This window comes from Solanum tuberosum, unplaced genomic scaffold (assembly GCF_000226075.1).
Source record: "Solanum tuberosum cultivar DM 1-3 516 R44 unplaced genomic scaffold, SolTub_3.0 scf00361, whole genome shotgun sequence".
Lineage (NCBI taxonomy): Eukaryota > Viridiplantae > Streptophyta > Magnoliopsida > Solanales > Solanaceae > Solanum > Solanum tuberosum.
In genome coordinates, this window is record NW_006239286.1 from 553,706 (window position 1) to 572,011 (window position 18,306).

General features: G+C 33.5%; 1 protein-coding gene across 3 annotated transcripts; it reads left to right on the forward strand.

The window, feature by feature from the left end:
* The first annotated feature begins 4,760 nt into the window (after positions 1–4,760).
* Positions 4,761–18,292, forward strand: LOC102596497 (galacturonokinase). Of its 3 annotated transcripts, XM_015315363.1 has the most exons (14): positions 4,766–4,924; positions 5,902–6,015; positions 6,279–6,350; positions 10,787–10,830; positions 11,225–11,378; positions 15,405–15,470; positions 15,791–15,870; positions 16,017–16,116; positions 16,545–16,768; positions 17,167–17,207; positions 17,292–17,320; positions 17,467–17,536; positions 17,625–17,714; positions 17,838–18,292. In XM_015315363.1, the coding sequence occupies exons 1-14, from the start codon at positions 4,886–4,888 to the stop codon at positions 17,921–17,923; spliced, it is 1,209 nt and encodes a 402-aa protein (XP_015170849.1). In that variant the 5' UTR covers positions 4,766–4,885; the 3' UTR covers positions 17,924–18,292. The 3 variants fall into 3 exon arrangements, with proteins under 3 accessions (XP_015170851.1, XP_015170850.1, XP_015170849.1); XM_015315364.1 differs by lacking the exon at positions 17,467–17,536 and having other exon boundaries at positions 4,763–4,924; positions 17,838–17,929; XM_015315365.1 differs by lacking the exons at positions 17,625–17,714; positions 17,838–18,292 and having other exon boundaries at positions 4,761–4,924; positions 17,292–17,377.
* Positions 18,293–18,306: the final 14 nt, after the last annotated feature.

Genomic DNA, 18,306 nt, shown 5'->3' on the forward strand with positions numbered 1-18,306 from the left:
TAAGAACACCCCAGCCATAAACTCAATCAAACTCAATGTATTCAGCTTCAAATAATTAACAACCATCTATGTTATCAACATGTTTCAAATTGAAGATCCAAAATACATTCATAAACTTTTGACGTTTTTGACATTAAATTGCTTTTTTAAATAATAAGTCAAAAAGGAAAAAGAATTAAAAAAAAGTTTTAAATAAAATTTCTACAGAGCGTGAGTCTCACCCATTAGCATAGATGTGGTTGTGATGTTTTAACGGTGTAATAATTCTTATTTTAAACAGTTCAGGGGGTGATATGACACTCGTGAAGCTGGAGTGTGTAGTTGAAATTTCGGGTATAGGTTGGGGGGGTTTTAGACCATTTTCTCTTTTACTTATATGTCCACTGTTTGTAATATTTTAGATTTATTTATCATATTGTAATATTATTTTGATTAAGACTTAATTTTTCAAGACCAAGAAGAGTTGGTCATAATTGGGTGAAGTTACTAATTATTCAATCGTTTTTTATAATTTATAGTTGAGTTTTGAATATATATATATTTTTTTTTTTATTTTTTTTATTTTTTTTATACAATTTTAATTTATTGAATCCAAATAGAATTTTTCACGCAATCTTAAAATCCCCCCCCCCCACCACCCAAGAATCAAGTAGGATTAACAAAGGAACTAATTAAGTGTCCACCGTACTTATTGATACTGAAGATGCGCAGCTCCAATTTCTAAAAAATTGTATATGACATAAGTTTAGGAATGGTATTATAGAATCTTATTGATAAACTATTACCCACATAGCAATAGATGATTGGCTATAAAATATGAAGTCTTGTACATTACGTGTATAAGCAAGAAGCTAAAATACAAAAGAGCAGTTTTTTTACGAGTTCTTTAATCTATTCATTTTCTTAATATAACATATAAAATCTTGATCACTTCTTTCACATCTCCACCATATAACAAAACTGAATCTCATACATTTAACTAATGTGAGACTTCAATATTGAATAATAATTTATCGCCAAATTTGTATATAATAATAAAGCTAGAAATATAATTTTCTTTTTTCTCCGTTTTAGGGGTTTTCTCTATTTTTTTCTTATTTATATGTTATATTAAAAACAGTAAAAATAATAATCTCTTTTAACACTCTTAATTATATTAAATATACAATGTTAGAAACTACAAGGTCATTACTTTAAATTTCTTAAATGTAAAAATTTAATGGGTCTTTATTTTCATTATTCCCACAAGTTTTTATTATCATAGCCCCTAACATAATTAATAGTCATATTCATGACATTATCTGTTATTTTATATTGTAGTCCAACAATAAATACATTAATGATCACATTAGCCTTTTAAGTTTTATGTTAATTTCTGTGCTATTATATTCATAATATTTGATTTGAAGAATAAGATGAAGGTTATTGAGTGGTGATATGCTTGTGTGAGCGGTTCTCGATAAGAGTTCGAAAGATTGCGCGGTGATTTCATATTTTCTTACTGATTACAGTAGTAAGAAATATGTTGCATTATTTATTTTCTTGTATATTCTCTCAATAATTTCTTTTTATTTTATATTTTATATGATTTTTTTTATTAGCGTAAGTTTATAATTTCTTTTGATTCAAAATAGTTACTTATGGCTTTGTTAGAAGCCGCAAATAGACCGATAGTTAAACAAATAGACAGATAAATAGATAGATAAAAATTGTAATATTTATTTTTAAAAAAATATATATATATTTTACTATCTTTTATAAACTTACGCTAATAAAAATATTCATATAAAATATAAAATAAAAAGAAATTATTGAGAGAATATACAAGAAAATAAATAATGCAACATCATTCTTACTACTATAATCAGTAAGAAAATATGAAATCACTGCGCAATCTTTCGAACTCTTATCGATATCCCCTCCCACAAGCAGATCACCACTTAATAACCTTCATCTTATTCTTCAAATAAAATATTATGAATATAATAGCACATAAAACTTAAAAGGCTAATGTGATATTTATTTTTAAAAAAATATATATTTTACTATCTTTTAAGACTGCGCAAAGCGCGGACAAATTTACTAGTTAATAAAAAAGACAAAAAAGAAAAGAAAAAAAAAGAGAGAAAGTAAATGCCAAAAAAGGTGCTGGCAGAGAGATTTGAACTTGCGCTGGAAATGTGGCAAGTTGTCTCCTTTGCCAATTGAACTATTGACCATTTCATTTAGTGGGTGACAAAGTTAATATATATATATACATTAGTAAAATTACTCGCGCTTCGCATGGGAATTTGATATCACAAAATTTATAAAGTAATACTTAAAACCTATCGGTCATTAAAATTAAAACACTATGTTGTCTTACATACAAGATTACGTTGTAACGAACATTAATAATATAAAGGAAAATGATAATTATAACATCTTATCATTTTTAATTTCATTTTACAATTTATCCTTTTGCCTCCAGGAAGTGTTACTATTTGATATTTTTAGGAAATTAGATTAACATAGACATGACATATTTAATTTTCTAATAAATAAATAATCTTTATCTGTACTAAAAAATACTTATAACAATTAACTTTAAAGAAACATAAACAACAAAGTTTAAAACATGTACTCAAAAATAACAATTAATATCATAAGCATGAATTTATGACGGTAAAAAATATACCAAGATTTATAACAATAGAATGAAACAAAAAGGAAAAAATTGAGCCCACTGCATGCACAATGTCCCCTTAAGGAAATTATTTCCCTCTAGTACCTGAGGTTTAAAGGAATAGACCCTTTCAGGATGTAACAATTCTATTCACAAGTGTATTGATACAAAAACAATGGTGTCAGTGAGCCACTCAACAGGAGCAAAGTATACGAATATTTGATTGTGCAAAAGAAGAAGAAGAAGTTCAGAATTTTTGTTGTTTTAAAATGAGAGGAAATCCCTCTATTTATAGACAAAAAGGGTAGTGTGAACAAATGTTTATTGCGTCTTATCGGAAATGTCACAACTCTTTGGAAAAGTTACAAACCTTCTAGAAAGGTCACAACCTTTCATAAAAGTCATATTTTTTCATAAAAGTCTCAACTCTTCATTAAAGTAGCAACAGTTCATAAAAGTCACATCTTTTCATGAAAGGGAGAGGGTATTTTTGGAAATAAATAAATTTAAAAGAAAATTATTGCTTTTGGTGGCGCCATGTAGGCGGACCTAGGTTCTCTTTTATATAAATATATGATATATATATTTAAAGTTTTTTCCGAGATTACTGGGTGCCGTGGCACCCCCACCTATCCACTTAGTTCTGCCCATGATTACGTACAATAAAAAAATAAAATTCTGAAATAAAACTTAACCAAACATGTGAGATATGATAACTAATTAATATGAGATATATTGATAAATATATATACATGGAAGAAATATTTTTGTGTTGAATTTTTTTTTTCTGTTTTTGCTTAGCATAAAATTTTAACTTCTTTCTAATGGTAGAAAAATTAATTCTGCTTTAATTTAAAAACAGTTTTACTAATTTGTCAAACGCTTTGATTTTTCAAGAAAAATAGAGAAAAATATCTTTTTCTCTGAATAAGTACTTTTGGTCTCTCAATAACAATACCAAATAGACTTTTAACCCCATGATTTTTGTTTTTTCTTGAGTTGACTATGAGTATGAGAACAATAAATGATTTGTCTTTGGCGGTAAACGCGAGGTGCACAAATATTGTCCTTCCTAATAAGCCTATTGTTAAAGCTCAAAAGTCAATATCGAAGATTCAAAATATCTAAACAAATTAATTTGAAATCCAAATTTTAAAACAATCCAATCTGAATTTATTTAAATTGCAACCTTTTCAACTCAAACATAAAAAATTCTAATCAAAATTTTCATATTCAATTCGAATGATCCAAACATTCACCCCTACCCATAAATAACAAATTTAAAAGGTACTCTCCCCGTCCCATATTAGATGAATACTTTCTATTTTATACGGTATTAAAAAATCATTAATAGATTGATTAACTTCACTATTTTGCCATTTGTTCATATTAATTAGCCTCTTGAAAAAAGAAATTATGAATCTTCAAAATTTGTTTAAACTTCTAAAGGTCATACTCCTTCTGTCTAACAATAGTTGTCCACAATTGAGTTGACACACCCCTTAAGAAATAATAAATCATAAGGGTAATATTACTATATTATCTTTGACTTTATTAAATTTATTACTGTGAGAAATGTGTTAGATGATAAATAATATCGAATAACAAGGGTAAAATAGACACAAAAGGTAAATTATCTCTAAATTGAACAAGTATTATTGAAGAACTATTTTTAATATAGTGAACAATTATTGTTGGACAGATACAATATTAATTGTAAGGGTAAAATAATTTTTTAATTAATACTATAATAATTTAGTAAATGATCTAGTAATATAAAACAAATATTTTTAATAAGATAACAGAGGAAGTACTTAAAAGAAGAGTTAATAAGAGGAAGAAATATTCATATTCTTAAATAGGAGGAAAATTATTATTATTTTTTGTTTTGTGAAGTGAAAATTTGTAAGCATAGTTTGCGGGATTGACAGTCTAACAGACACCACTTTTCCTTACATGGAGATAAACCAGTGTGGCCTTCAATTTATAGTTTGAAATGTAATAATAATAATAATAATATAATATAGTATTATTAATTTTTTTTCCCTTAAAAATGGCAAGATATGATTTGGCCTTAGGCCTAATCAAGGCCCTTCAACCGACAAACAATTCTTCCCGCAAATTGTTTTCTTTATTATTATTATTTTTCTTAAATATAAAGCAAAACCCACTTCAATAAAGCTCCCAGATTGACATTTTACCACAAATATCTCAAAAAATATGGGTGTTGTTTCTGGTCATTGGCCTTCTGAATCAGAGGTAAAGTTCTCATTTTTATAGTTCAATTCTTGTTATTTTTATTGCATTGTGGATCTTATCTTGATGGGTGTTGTTGATTTGATTTGTTATCTTGATTTCAAATGATGTTTAAATTATTATTGATGCCAAATACACAATTCAAGTCCTAAAGATGTATGGGCAATGGGGGTCATACCACATTGTGTTTTTCCAGAGCTAGGGGTTATGTAATGTAGAATAATAGTGTTGTATTGCTATAAGTGTGTTTGATTTTGTCCCAACTCCTTATGTCAATGATTTTATGCTTATACTCGAGCGGCGGAGCTAGGATTTTCATTTAAGGGTTTTCAAAATAAGAAGAAGTAAACACACAGAGAAGTCGAAGGGGGTTATACATATAAAGTAATTTTTAACAATGCATAGATAGTGTAATTTTCTATCGAAGGGGTGGTTTGGATGAACCCCATGACCTTTACTAGCTCCACCCCTGTACTGGCTACTCTAGATGTTTGTAACAACCCTTTTTGCCCTGTGTCTGATTTCTGTTTGAGCAGTTTTTCTCTTTTGGGCTGCTGTGTTTAAGAAAGGAAGAAGCTTCTGTACAAGAAGAGTCACTAGTAAAATGTTATGTATGCGTTTGAGGAATGAATTATAGGAATATTCTTTTGAGCATAATATCTTCATGATGCTATGTATCTAATGTAATAAAATTTGATGTGCCTGTATTTGAGAGAGATCGAAAAGTGGGAAAAGTAAGATCTTAGCTAGTTGACTCAGCTCCAAATATTGGATGTAGTTCTGTAGTATTCACCAAAGTTTGTGATACTCAATCTCCAGATATTCTTCTGTTTGATATTCTTTTGCAACGGATTTATTGAACATTCGTAATTTCAGAACCAGTTGATTAATCTTGTTTCACTGTATCTCCTTGTACCAGTCACAGTTGCTAAGCTCACATAGATAAGCTAAAACTTCCACTGATTTTGTAACTGGTGCAGTTGGATAAAATACGAAAGAAAGTTGCCGAATTGTCTGGTAGAGATGCTCAGGAGGTTAGGGTGGTTGTATCACCTTACAGGATTTGCCCATTGGGTGCTCACATTGATCATCAGGCAAGTTTATTAGTTATTAGTTAATTATGTCTGCTTGCTTAGTTCTTGACGGATAAAATTTCTACTTGCTGTATTCTACATCTAATGTAAATAAATTATTAGCATATGAATATCATGGTCTGCCTTAATTCAAGCAATAAACTATGCCTCAATTCTGAACTTGTAGACAGTTATTTGAAGCCTCGGCACCTAAGTGTAATTATTTGCAGTTTTACCTTTACTCAAGATCTATATGGAATTATGTTATCTTCGACATGTCTCAGGGTGGAGCTGTTTCAGCTATGACAATCAATAAGGGTATACTACTTGGTTTTGTTCCTTCTGATGACACCCAGGTATGATTGTTTTCATGTCTTATAGTCAAATTGTGTAGTGTTTTGACAATGTATGCATGTGATATTGTCGATATGTTGTGAAAGATAAGTTAAATGTTTGTAGTTTTAGCTAAATTTGGTTCTGAATCTATAAGGCTGGATACTGGCTCACACACAATCCTTGTCAAATCCTCTTAGTCTACCAATTTCTATGTTTATGTTGGGATTCTACGTATCTTATTTTTTTATCAACATAGTTCTACAAACTCCAAGATGTGCTTTAATGAGTACATACAAGTTAATTGATAGGTGTTTGTTCTGGTCCCCTGTTATAGATCTGGTTACGGGATGCTGCAAGGCAAAATCAGAGTCAATGAGGAGTTTGGGAAGAGTTTTTTTTTAAGAGAACCTCCAATTTTTCGAGTTAAAGTACTAAAAAAAGGAATAATTTTCTGCATACATTTTTTTGAATTCAAATAACTTTAAATACAACACTGGTGGATTTAACCATCCACCTAAAAAACAAGGAAATAACTTCCTACTATTACTCGAATGAGAAAGTACAGAAATAATGTCCCTACTGCAAACAACTGCTACAAAGAAATAGGAAACATAACTAACAGATAAACTGAAGTCAGCTATTTTTCTGATTTTTTAAAATATTCAATGTGTAAACCATTGGTAAGCTTAAGGGGGTGCTAACATTACTCCTGTCTTTTAAATCACGCTCGTCCTCAAGTGGAAGTGTGGAAAGCATTGTTGCATAGGATGAAGAGTTTCCCAAGATGCCTCAGCTGGAAAAGTATGTTGCCAATGTATTAAGGCTTCAGGTGTGTTACGAACCACCTGAAATTCAAGCACGGCCAAAGGTTTGGGTGAGGAAGCTTCTGGCAAACTCGTAGGAAGAGTTCAGCTGCTGGTGTGTCTAGGTCAAGAAAAAGCTTCAAATTAGAGACATGAAAAACCAGATGAAGTTTTGTACTCGATAGGAACTCCAATTTATAAGCCATGGTCCTAATGTGCTGCTCAATCCTGGAAAGGTCATAGATATTAGACAACAATTTCTGATTACGACAAGTAGCCAGAGAAATCTGTCTATATGGTTGTAACTTCAATAAAACTCTATCCCCAACCCGAGATTCAACATGTCGATGTTTGGAATCAAAATTAGCCTCATTTTCTGTTGAGCATGCAACAAATTTGTTGCAAGGGTTGAAGAATCTGATCCTGAGATTGTAAAGCTATAGTAAAGCTATATCCACTGCATCCAATCTGGAAATGCCAGGATAATAAGACATAAGATGTGGTGAAGGACACTACTTCAAAGGGTTAAGCTTTCAAAGAAGTATGATAACTGGTGTTATACGATATTCAGCCCCGGTCCATCAATTTGGTAGGATGTCAATAGTAAAACATCTCAGATACATCTCCATACTATCCGGCTGATAGCTTCTATTTGGCCATCAGATTGCAGGTGATACACTGAAATAAAACACAACTTGGTACCACTGAGGGGGAAGAGTTCTCTCCAAAAGGTACTTGTGAAAGTTACATCACGGGCACTAGGAATGGTTACTGGTAAGCCATGTAATTTGAAATATTGTCAAAGAAGAGCCACGAGCTTACAACAGAGTAGGGATGAGCAATTTGCAACAAGTGACAATATTTAGAGAAACGATCCACTAGTAAGATTTCATTTTTTCATGAGAAGTTGGCAACAAGTGACAATATTTAGAGAAATGATCTACCACCACCAAGATTACATTTTTCCCATGTGAGGTAGGCAAGCCTTGTACAAAATCCAATGGCAAGTTTGACCACATTTGCTCCACTGCTTCCCATTTGTAAACAATGGTGGAGACAGGATTTTTGTCAAGGGAATTCAAGAATATTTTTAAAAAAAACGCTCGAAGAGCTAAAAATATTAGAAATTTGGGCTAGCGGGAATTGGATCTATGTTGTCTAAGAGAATTTGAAGCCCCTTTACCGCCGAGGTAATCCTTTGGTTTTTGTCAAGGGGATTCAATTTCAAATATATATACACAATAAAAATTTAACCCTATATGCATAAAGTTTTTTTCCCCTGTTTTCCAACTTCAGTCCACCTAGATCCGCCCATGTTTGTAAAGAATGACATCCACTTGTCTCGGAAGTCCCATAAATGGGGCCCAAGGTCTTAATCCAATTGACACCTAGAACACATCAAAGCCACTTAAATTGAGAACATATAAATTAATAAGAAAAGCATGATTAGCAAACCATATTGGAACATTGTCCCAGATTTCTGACCTGTTCTCCGTTTCTCACCACTATCCTTAACCCATCTCGCCTGTTGACTTGAAAATTGAATTGCGACGCAAGTTTAGAGTCCACAAAGCTATGGGTGCTTCTAGAATCAACCAATGATATCCCTGAATTCCCTTTCAATTGCCTTGAAAATGCATATTTTGTGGGGCTGTGATACATATGATGGATGCAAAGAAATTTGAGGTTGTCTGTACTAGGATTTGACTCTTATTTGACAGATTTTCCCTCCTCTTCATCTATGAGACAATTAAGACTAATTTCTTGCACTGATGGCCTGGAGTGAATGGTTCGTCACAGTTATAACGGAGTCCCTTGAGTCATCTTTCCTCCATCTCAGTTCTGGTCAATTTCACAAATCTGGTGCATTATTGAGGTGAGAAATCTATTATTCTTTTTTATCTATGGGAATCTGACAATTGCAAATGAAGGGGTTGTCCCTTGCTTACATAAAGCTGAGATATACTCATAACAATATCTAAATCTGGAGGATCATGCAACTCTACCTCAATGGTCTTATAGTCAGCATGACCACTTATATAAAGTTCAATTTTTGTGACGGTGTGATGGTACTGGCCTGTGAACCAGTTGCTCAAATTTTCCGTGATAATCTGCTGCTCCACAAATCTTATGCTCGAATAATCCACAATTATTCGGTACATTTAGAGCAACAAATCTTTGGGGAATATTTAGAAGATAAACAAACCCCCCTTTCTTATCGATCAGGTAGACAAATCAAGTCATGCCTCTATAATCTCAAAATCAAGAAAAATATTCGTGATAATCTGCATTAGACCCGATGTGGCATAACCTAGTCAATTCTCCAACTTCTGACTCATGATTGGTGATCCAAAATGGAAGTTACATTAACGTCTGAATTCATCTCAGGAGGATTGAGGCATATTGTCTTAAGTTCAAGGAACCAGAGTTGTATTCCCTTCCACATGAAAAGAAATAAGTCCAACCTTTCTTCTTCTGGAGTTTGTTGGTGTCTAAAGCATTGTTTGTACCTGTTCAACCATCCCAAAGTGTCCTCCTGGCCAGTAAATCATGGAAAATTCAACTTTGTATATTTTAGCATATGATGGAGCTTTCCCTGGTTTCCGATCCCGACCCTCATGCCACTCAGTTTACCCTTCCAACTTCAATTTTGACAGATATTTTTTGTTAAGCCAGAATCGAGACTTTGAATTTGCTAAATCCTTTGTGAGTACATCCAAGTGAGCCTTTATGGCTTCCTATCTGGCTAAATTGGTTGCACGTTCTTCTTGGAACAAGTTCACCAACTGTGCCAATTGTTGCTGGACTTGGACTCTCATAACTCCAAGCTCTCATACCAATTTGTCATGGTCCCTTGTTATGGATTTGGTTATGGGACATTGCAAAACAAAATCAGAGTCAATGTGGAATAAATGAGGAGTCTGGGAAGAGGTTCTCTTTATGCGACCTACGGTGCTGGTTCGTGAAGAGAGAACCAGCGAGTTGAAGTACTCAAAATCTAGAGCAATTTTCTACATGCATTTTATCAAATTCAAATAACTTTAGATACAACACTGGTAGATTAACCACCCACCTAAGAACAAGAAAGCAACTTAATAATATTACTGGAATGAGGAAGTGGAGAGATAACCTCCCTATTGCAAACAACTGCTACAAAGAAATAAGAAACATAACTAACAGATATGCTGAAGTCATCTATTTCTCTGATTTTAAAAAAATTCCATGTGTAAATGGTAAACCGCTGGCAGATTAAGGGGGTGCTAACAGGGTTGCTATGAATTGAATCTTTTATCTGGAAAGCTGCAACTGAGACACAAGTAAGTAGATGTAGTTATAGGATAGAAGTCATTACTCATGTCCACATTGATGTTTATATCTGTCTTTTACAACACTTGAATTATGTTGACTGTGTTTGGTTTTACTTTGTAAACCTGGAGAAATCTGTCTAGTTAACACTGGAATTTTACTTTGTAAACCTGGAGAAATCTGGCTAGTTAACACTGGAAGTTGAAGCAGCATTTGTACTTCTCTGCTCCACTATGTTCACTTCTCTGCTTAAGAGCTTGAGTTTATCGAATATTTACTAAATTCTATAGTCATTTTCTTTTTATTCTACTTCCTACTCATTTTCTACTAAAACTTCAAATTCGTAGGTTACATTGCAATCTGGGCAATTTGAAGGAGAAGTTCGGCTCAGGTAAATAAAGCTGCTTTTAGGAATGTTCATACTAGCATATAATTACTTGGATATCTATAATTGCATTAAAAAATCTCTGTTTGGATCCATGTAAATAAGGTTTTGCTGCTGCTGGATCATGAATCTATGATCTCATGTTCATTGATTTGCAGCAGTCTTTTACAATGTGGAGAATTCCATCACTGTTTTACGCACTTAACCTTTGATGCTTTACTTTTACCTGTATGAATTAGTTTTTAGCCCTTTCAATAACAATAGGTGATGATAGTTTCATGTAATCAACAGTATATCCTGCAAAAAGCATCGAACTCCTAATGTTATCAGTTCCAAAATTTATCAAACTCATAATTTGATTCAGATATGAATTTATGCCTCACATCTTTTAATTTCACAGAATAGATGAAGTTCAGCTTCCTAAGCATATGTCTGAGACAAATGGTTTAACTGAACAAATGGACTCATCCACACCTCAGGAAGAATGCAAATGGGGTAACTATGCTAGAGGAGCAATATATGCCCTGCAGAGCAAAGGAAATCATCTGAAAACGGTTAGTAAGATTTCTTTGGCTGCTGGTTGATAGACATGCATGACATGCTTAGTTTACCAAACCAGTTGATTCCATTTATGTTATCGAGATTTACAAAAAGGTTCTTTCACATTTAAGAGAAGAATGAGTGGAAGCTTGTTTACAATCGCTGTTTAAGCACTGTACCTGCTCCAAATCTGAGTATTTTCCATTTATTACTTATTAAAGTGAGTCAATTATATTCAATCAACTTGCAGATTCTTTTTCTGTGAATTGCAGCTGCCTGGTTCTAGATGTTGAACTCTCAAATCTTACATTCCGTTATTCATTCCATAGGTGGACTTCTAGCTCGTTAATATAGATTTAGATCCTTCCATGCACCATCCAACTTTCACTTCTTATATCTCCTATGTACTGAAATGATTGTTTCTACAATTTTGTTCTGGTGGAAATGATCTATTATGACCACTTACAAATTGAATAGAAGAAAATGACCTTTCCTGATCTCTTATGTGTAAAAATGAAGATCTCTTGTAAAAAAGACATAAAACTAAAAACAATTTTGTATAGAGCTATAAAATCAATTCTTGCTTTGTTCTGTTTAATGCTGTTCGACAGGGAACCCATTCATTATTATTTGAAAATATATATTAGTCACCATGCATCTACAAATTGTTTGAGTACTGGTTACCGGAAGATGATGCTTCTAGTTGTTCCCATTTGGTTTTCACAAAGATAAGCTAAAGATTTTCAGTAAGAAAATGTTAAAGCTATGAGATATGCTACATATGGAGTTTTGATGATTAGCAAACATAACAAACATGATGAAAGAACTAGACACTAAACATGTCTCAAATAGGGACTAGTAGTGTTTATGACACGACTACTGCAAGAGCTGATTACAGGAGCACACTGCAAGAATTGAAGGAATCAGGTCCTTCACAGTATACTGGAGAAGACTGTTGATCAGGCGCAAAGCAAATTCCAAGTACATGAAGGATTCATTGAGGAATTGGGATTACGGCTAATCACATGGATCAAGGAACAAGAAATCAAGATGGAAATATTACCATATTTGCACGCATGGAAAGAGTTTTGGAAATAGGAGAAAACAAGTGGAAGTCGACACGTGAATGGAAACGAAGTTTGAAAGAAGGATGCACATCCAGCCAATTTTTTTTTGATAATAACAAGGACAGAAAACAGTCACATGTCTTCTAAGTGGTTAAGAAGAGGACCCCACCTATTTTGGAAAGGATTTTTAAGACTTGAACTTGGACAATTCTCAACTTATGAGCTAGATTTTTAGGCTGAGTTAGGACCAAAGGTTTATTGTGACCAATTCTTTTTTCTTAGTTTACCTAATGTTAGGCCCGCCCCTTTGTGATGTTGTTCACATTTGAGATGTCTAGTCCTTGGTGTGGCACGGGATAGGGTGTTAAGTGTCCCATATTGATTGAGTGAATGGGTTGTTGTCTCCTCATTTGATCTTGGAAAATCCTCACCTCATGAGTAACTTATGCAATTGAGTTAGGCCTAGGTAAGTTTTCTTTACCTTGTGTGAGAAATATTGGAGAAGAATATTATTGAATTATTGTCGTGTCTACATTATTACACTGAGACCCTATTTATAGGCACTACAATACAATCCTTTACCAAGTAGGATACTATTTACTATTCCTATTTCTATTCCTATTCTATTCTAAATAAGATTGTATGAACCTATTCCTATTCTACTAGGATTGTATAAACTTATTCCTATTCTAGTAGGATTGTATAAACCTATTCATATTCTAACACTCCCCCTCAAGCTAGTGCATACAATTCATGTACCTAGCTTGTTACAAATGTAATTAACACGAGGATCGATGAGGAGCTTGGTGAGATATCTGCAAGTTGATCATCGACTTCACAAAATTGACAGTCAATCTCAATGTGCTTGTCTTCTCATTAAATTCGGGATTTGATGTATAATGTCAGTCAATATCAATGTGCTTGTCTTCTCATTAAATACTGGATTTGATGCATAATGTCAGTCAATCTCAATGTGCTTAATCTTCTCATGAAATACTGAATTTGATGCATAATGCCGATAAAACACAGAGTGATAAAATTCCAGTGTTGAACTTCCCAAACCAAACTTGCAAAGACTGACTCACATAATCGACATACAAGGCTACTAAACTCCCCCTGAGTAACAAAATTAGGTGGTTGCTCCATATAGACTTCTTCACAATGCAGCGGTCGTTATAAGTGCTCAAAATCTAGTATAAAGTATATGGATCATGTTGGAATCAATAGATGAGTCNNNNACACTACAATACAATCCTTTACCAAGTAGGATACTATTTACTATTCCTATTTCTATTCCTATTCTATTCTAAATAGGATTGTATAAACCTATTCCTATTCTACTAGGATTGTATAAACCTATTCCTATTCTACTAGGATTGTATAAACCTATTCCTATTCTACTAGGATTGTATAAACCTATTCCTATTCTACTAGGATTGTATAAACCTATTCCTATTCTACTAGGATTGTATAAACCTATTCCTATTCTACTAGGATTGTATAAACCTATTCCTATTCTACTAGGATTGTATAAACCTATTCCTATTCTACTAGGATTGTATAAACCTATTCCTATTCTACTAGGATTGTATAAACCTATTCCTATTCTACTAGGATTGTATAAACCTATTCCTATTCTACTAGGATTGTATAAACCTATTCCTATTCTACTAGGATTGTATAAACCTATTCCTATTCTACTAGGATTGTATAAACCTATTCCTATTCTACTAGGATTGTATAAACCTATTCCTATTCTACTAGGATTGTATAAACCTATTCCTATTCTACTAGGATTGTATAAACCTATTCCTATTCTACTAGGATTGTATAAACCTATTCCTATTCTACTAGGATTGTATAAACCTATTCCTATTCTACTAGGATTGTATAAACCTATTCCTATTCTACTAGGATTGTATAAACCTATTCCTATTCTACTAGGATTGTATAAACCTATTCCTATTCTACTAGGATTGTATAAACCTATTCCTATTCTACTAGGATTGTATAAACCTATTCCTATTCTACTAGGATTGTATAAACCTATTCCTATTCTACTAGGATTGTATAAACCTATTCCTATTCTACTAGGATTGTATAAACCTATTCCTATTCTACTAGGATTGTATAAACCTATTCCTATTCTACTAGGATTGTATAAACCTATTCCTATTCTACTAGGATTGTATAAACCTATTCCTATTCTAGTAGGATTGTATAAACCTATTCATATTCTAACACCTTGTACCAGAAATAAAACTAGCCCTATTCTTGGTTTAATTTTGGGCCCATTTAATGTTCTCCACGCTTCTGATGTTTAGTCCAGTCTCCAGTGTTATGTGTCTCACATTGGTTGAGGGAATTGGCTATTGTCTCCTTATATGGGCTTGTGCAATCCTCATATGAGCTAAGTTTTTAAGATTGAGTTGGACCCAAAGATCCATTTTCTTAACACGGATGACTACTTTCATCTTTCTTCTTTTCTTGGGCCAAATCCAGTAGTGTTTATTGTTATTTTCCACTGAATACAAAATGTGTGGTTTCAAAGTTCAATTCTGTGGTGCCCCCAAGGCCTAGCTCAAGTGGCAAAAGGTGGAGGATTTGTGGCTTAGGTCATAGGTTCAAGCCCCACACCATGCAAAGCGAAGCCCGGTATTTAAGTGGAGAAGGGTAGAGGGGCGGGCCCATTATCCACCGAGTTTAGAGGGCTGTGATTGGTCCAAAGGGCGGGTCACAGACGGATTTCTCGGTTATCAAAAAAAAAAAAAAAAAAAAAAAAAAGTTCAATTCTGTGGTTCTACTCTCGGATACATTCTTCTGTCAAAAGTACTGTTTCATTAGCTGCAGTATTTTATTGGCAGTCACCTTGATCTGTATTATTTAGTATAGTTCTTCTATTTAACATATTTAACCTTAGTGTGCATCATATCTTTCATTTATACCGTTCTTGCTGGAAACTTTTTCTCACAGGGTATCACTGGGTTTATCTGTGGTTCTGAGGGTCTTGACAGTTCAGGTCTCAGCTCTTCTGCCGCGGTAAGTTGTGTTTTCCATCACTGCCTTTGAATTTGCATTAGTTAGACTATCAAGAAATGTAGTTCCTATTTTTCAATTTTAGCGAAGTTCGTGTAATCTGGTGAAGTTAGTTCTCCAGACCCTGTAAGGCCTTATAGTGGACTTTTTTCTTTTTGCTGTTGCATCCTTAAGGAAAAGAGATCTCACTGTTCGCTCTTTCCTTGCATCTTTGTTCTTTTCTTATAGTAGTATCTGTTCCTTACAGTGACTGAGATATCCTATTCAGTATAACTTTTCTTTTGTCTTGTGGAGTTTCATTTAACAATTGTCATGTTTAACAGGTTGGTATTGCATATCTGTTGGCTTTTGAAAGTGCAAATGGTCTTGTAGTGAGCCCGACAGAAAATATTGAATATGATAGGTATGCTACCTGTACAGTGGTCTCGTCTATGTTGCTAGCAAGCTCATTTAAGATACCTACTCATTTAAGATACCTAGTGCTTCCTTAGCTATTTAATTTGTGACATTATTTTGGTATGAATCTCTTGTTACTTTTGTTGCGTGCAGGCTGATTGAGAATGAATATTTAGGTCTGAAAAATGGGATATTGGATCAGTCTGCAATACTGTTATCCAGCTATGGCTGTTTGACCTTCATGAACTGCAAGGTGATGCGTTTTATTCCACACAATAAATGGTTGACTTAGCAAATAATCTTTTATGTTAATTGAGTTTTGAGAAGTTGTTAGAAAGCTCTTCCTGCCCTTGAATTTTTTTTGTTCTCCCTTAGCATCAGCTAAAAAAGTGATACTGTCTCTTCTCATTTAACTTGCAATGCTCTTGCGATGTATGAAAAGGGTTTAGATGTCAATCCCGAAATAATTAAACATAGGAACTTTAAGCAAGCATGACTATGTGCAAGAAAGAAAGGAGGAAAATTAAGAAATTGGCCATAGAAGTAGAAATTATTTGTTAGTATTCAAAACTGCATGATGAGTTGGTTTGCCTTTTCGTTTATGTCATTTGCTCCAACTTTTCTCTTGTTACAATTTCAGTTTTAAATTATGGCTCCTTTTGTTGTTTTCTTCTGATACAGATTTTGTGTTCTCTGGAAAACTCTGACAATTATAGACCACATGTGCAGACCATAAAACACAAACTGATACACCCGCCAACGGTGCAAAATAATCATGAAGGAGAGTTGGGTAATGCATACAAGATATTGCTGGCCTTTTCAGGTCTTAAACAGGCATTGACAACAAATCCCGGATATAATCGGCGTGTTGCGGAGTGTCAAGAGGCTGCAAAAATTCTGTTGCAGTAAGATATTTTCATACATTATTGAAGCTTGCATCCTGGAATGACAATCGTTTCTTCTTTTTTCAAGTTATGGTCATGGAATGCATGGCCGTTTATTGATTGAATACTAAGACTTGGAACGGTAAATCCTAGATGTAGGCCACTACTCTCCATTAAGACAAATACGTTATATTTTAATCCTGAAGGAAATGTACCAAAAGAATGAACATTCTTTAATGATTGAACTTCAAGCCTTCTTCTGGACTTTCCTGAAAGTGTGAAACATTCCAAAGACTAATAAAATCTTATTGATTTTTTCGGAATGCAATACAAGTATGATGAAGTTTTGATGAGATCTAATAGATTTATATCACAGCTCTCATTTCCGGGACTTACGGGTATTTTTTTTCTTCTTCTAGAGCTTCGGGGGATGAAGAGATGGAACCTGTTCTATCAAATGGTAGGGTACTCGGCCTGCATTTGTCATTGAAATAGTGATGCAGCTTTAATGATGATGTTGATAACATATCTATTGTTTATGCAGTTAAACCAGAAGTTTTTGAAGCCCACAAGGTAAAAATCCACAAGTATATATTGGATGTTTAATTACTCAACCATCATTATACAAAGGTCGTTTGCGACATCTATATGTGAAAATCTTCTTCGCCTTTATATGGATTGATTGTATTTATACTATGTTTTTGGAATTTTCTTTTCAGAGTAAATTAGTAGCCAACCTAGCTAAACGAGCAGAGCATTATTTCTCTGAAAATGAGAGAGTTATGAAAGGTATTATTCTTTACAGATCTTTACTCCTTTTATTTTTATGTTTAGCTTTAGGACAGTCCATTCATAACTCATGTGTGGTCTGTTTTAGGACTTGAGGCTTGGGCTTCCGGAAACCTTAAAGAATTCGGAGAGCTTATTACAGCATCTGGTCTAAGTTCTATTCAAAACTATGAGTGTGGTAAGTGTTAATTTTCTTACTTGATATCTTAATTTCATTGTTTTCGATATGTAACTTTCTCGATAATGTATGTCTGAGGCACAAAGAATAACCAAATCTTGAACTTCACTTGAATTATTTTAGGTTGTGAACCACTTGTACAGCTATATCAGGTTCTTCTGAAGGCTCCTGGTGTACTTGGGACACGGTTCAGTGGTGCAGGATTCTGAGGCTGCTGTATTGCATTTGTAGAAGCAGATAAAGCAGAAGAAGCTGCAACTTTTGTCGTGAACGAGTACAGTAAGCTCCAGCCCGAGTTGGCAAGTCATCTTAACCAAGGACCGGCTGTATTGATATGTGATGCAAGTGACTCTGCACGCGTGATCAGCAACACTTTCAGTTAGCTAAACGAGTAAACGTTCATAGCTATAGCTCCACGATATCTCATTTTTTCCCATCTATTCTTTTCAGATTATTTGTATTTTTGTACCTTTGGGCGCTTCCTATTATTTCATTTTCCACATTGACTTTGTGTATATTAAATTGGACGCTGGAGAAGCATTACATCAATAAATTGTATTGGTTAAGGATTAAAGGACCTTTCTTTAGTGAA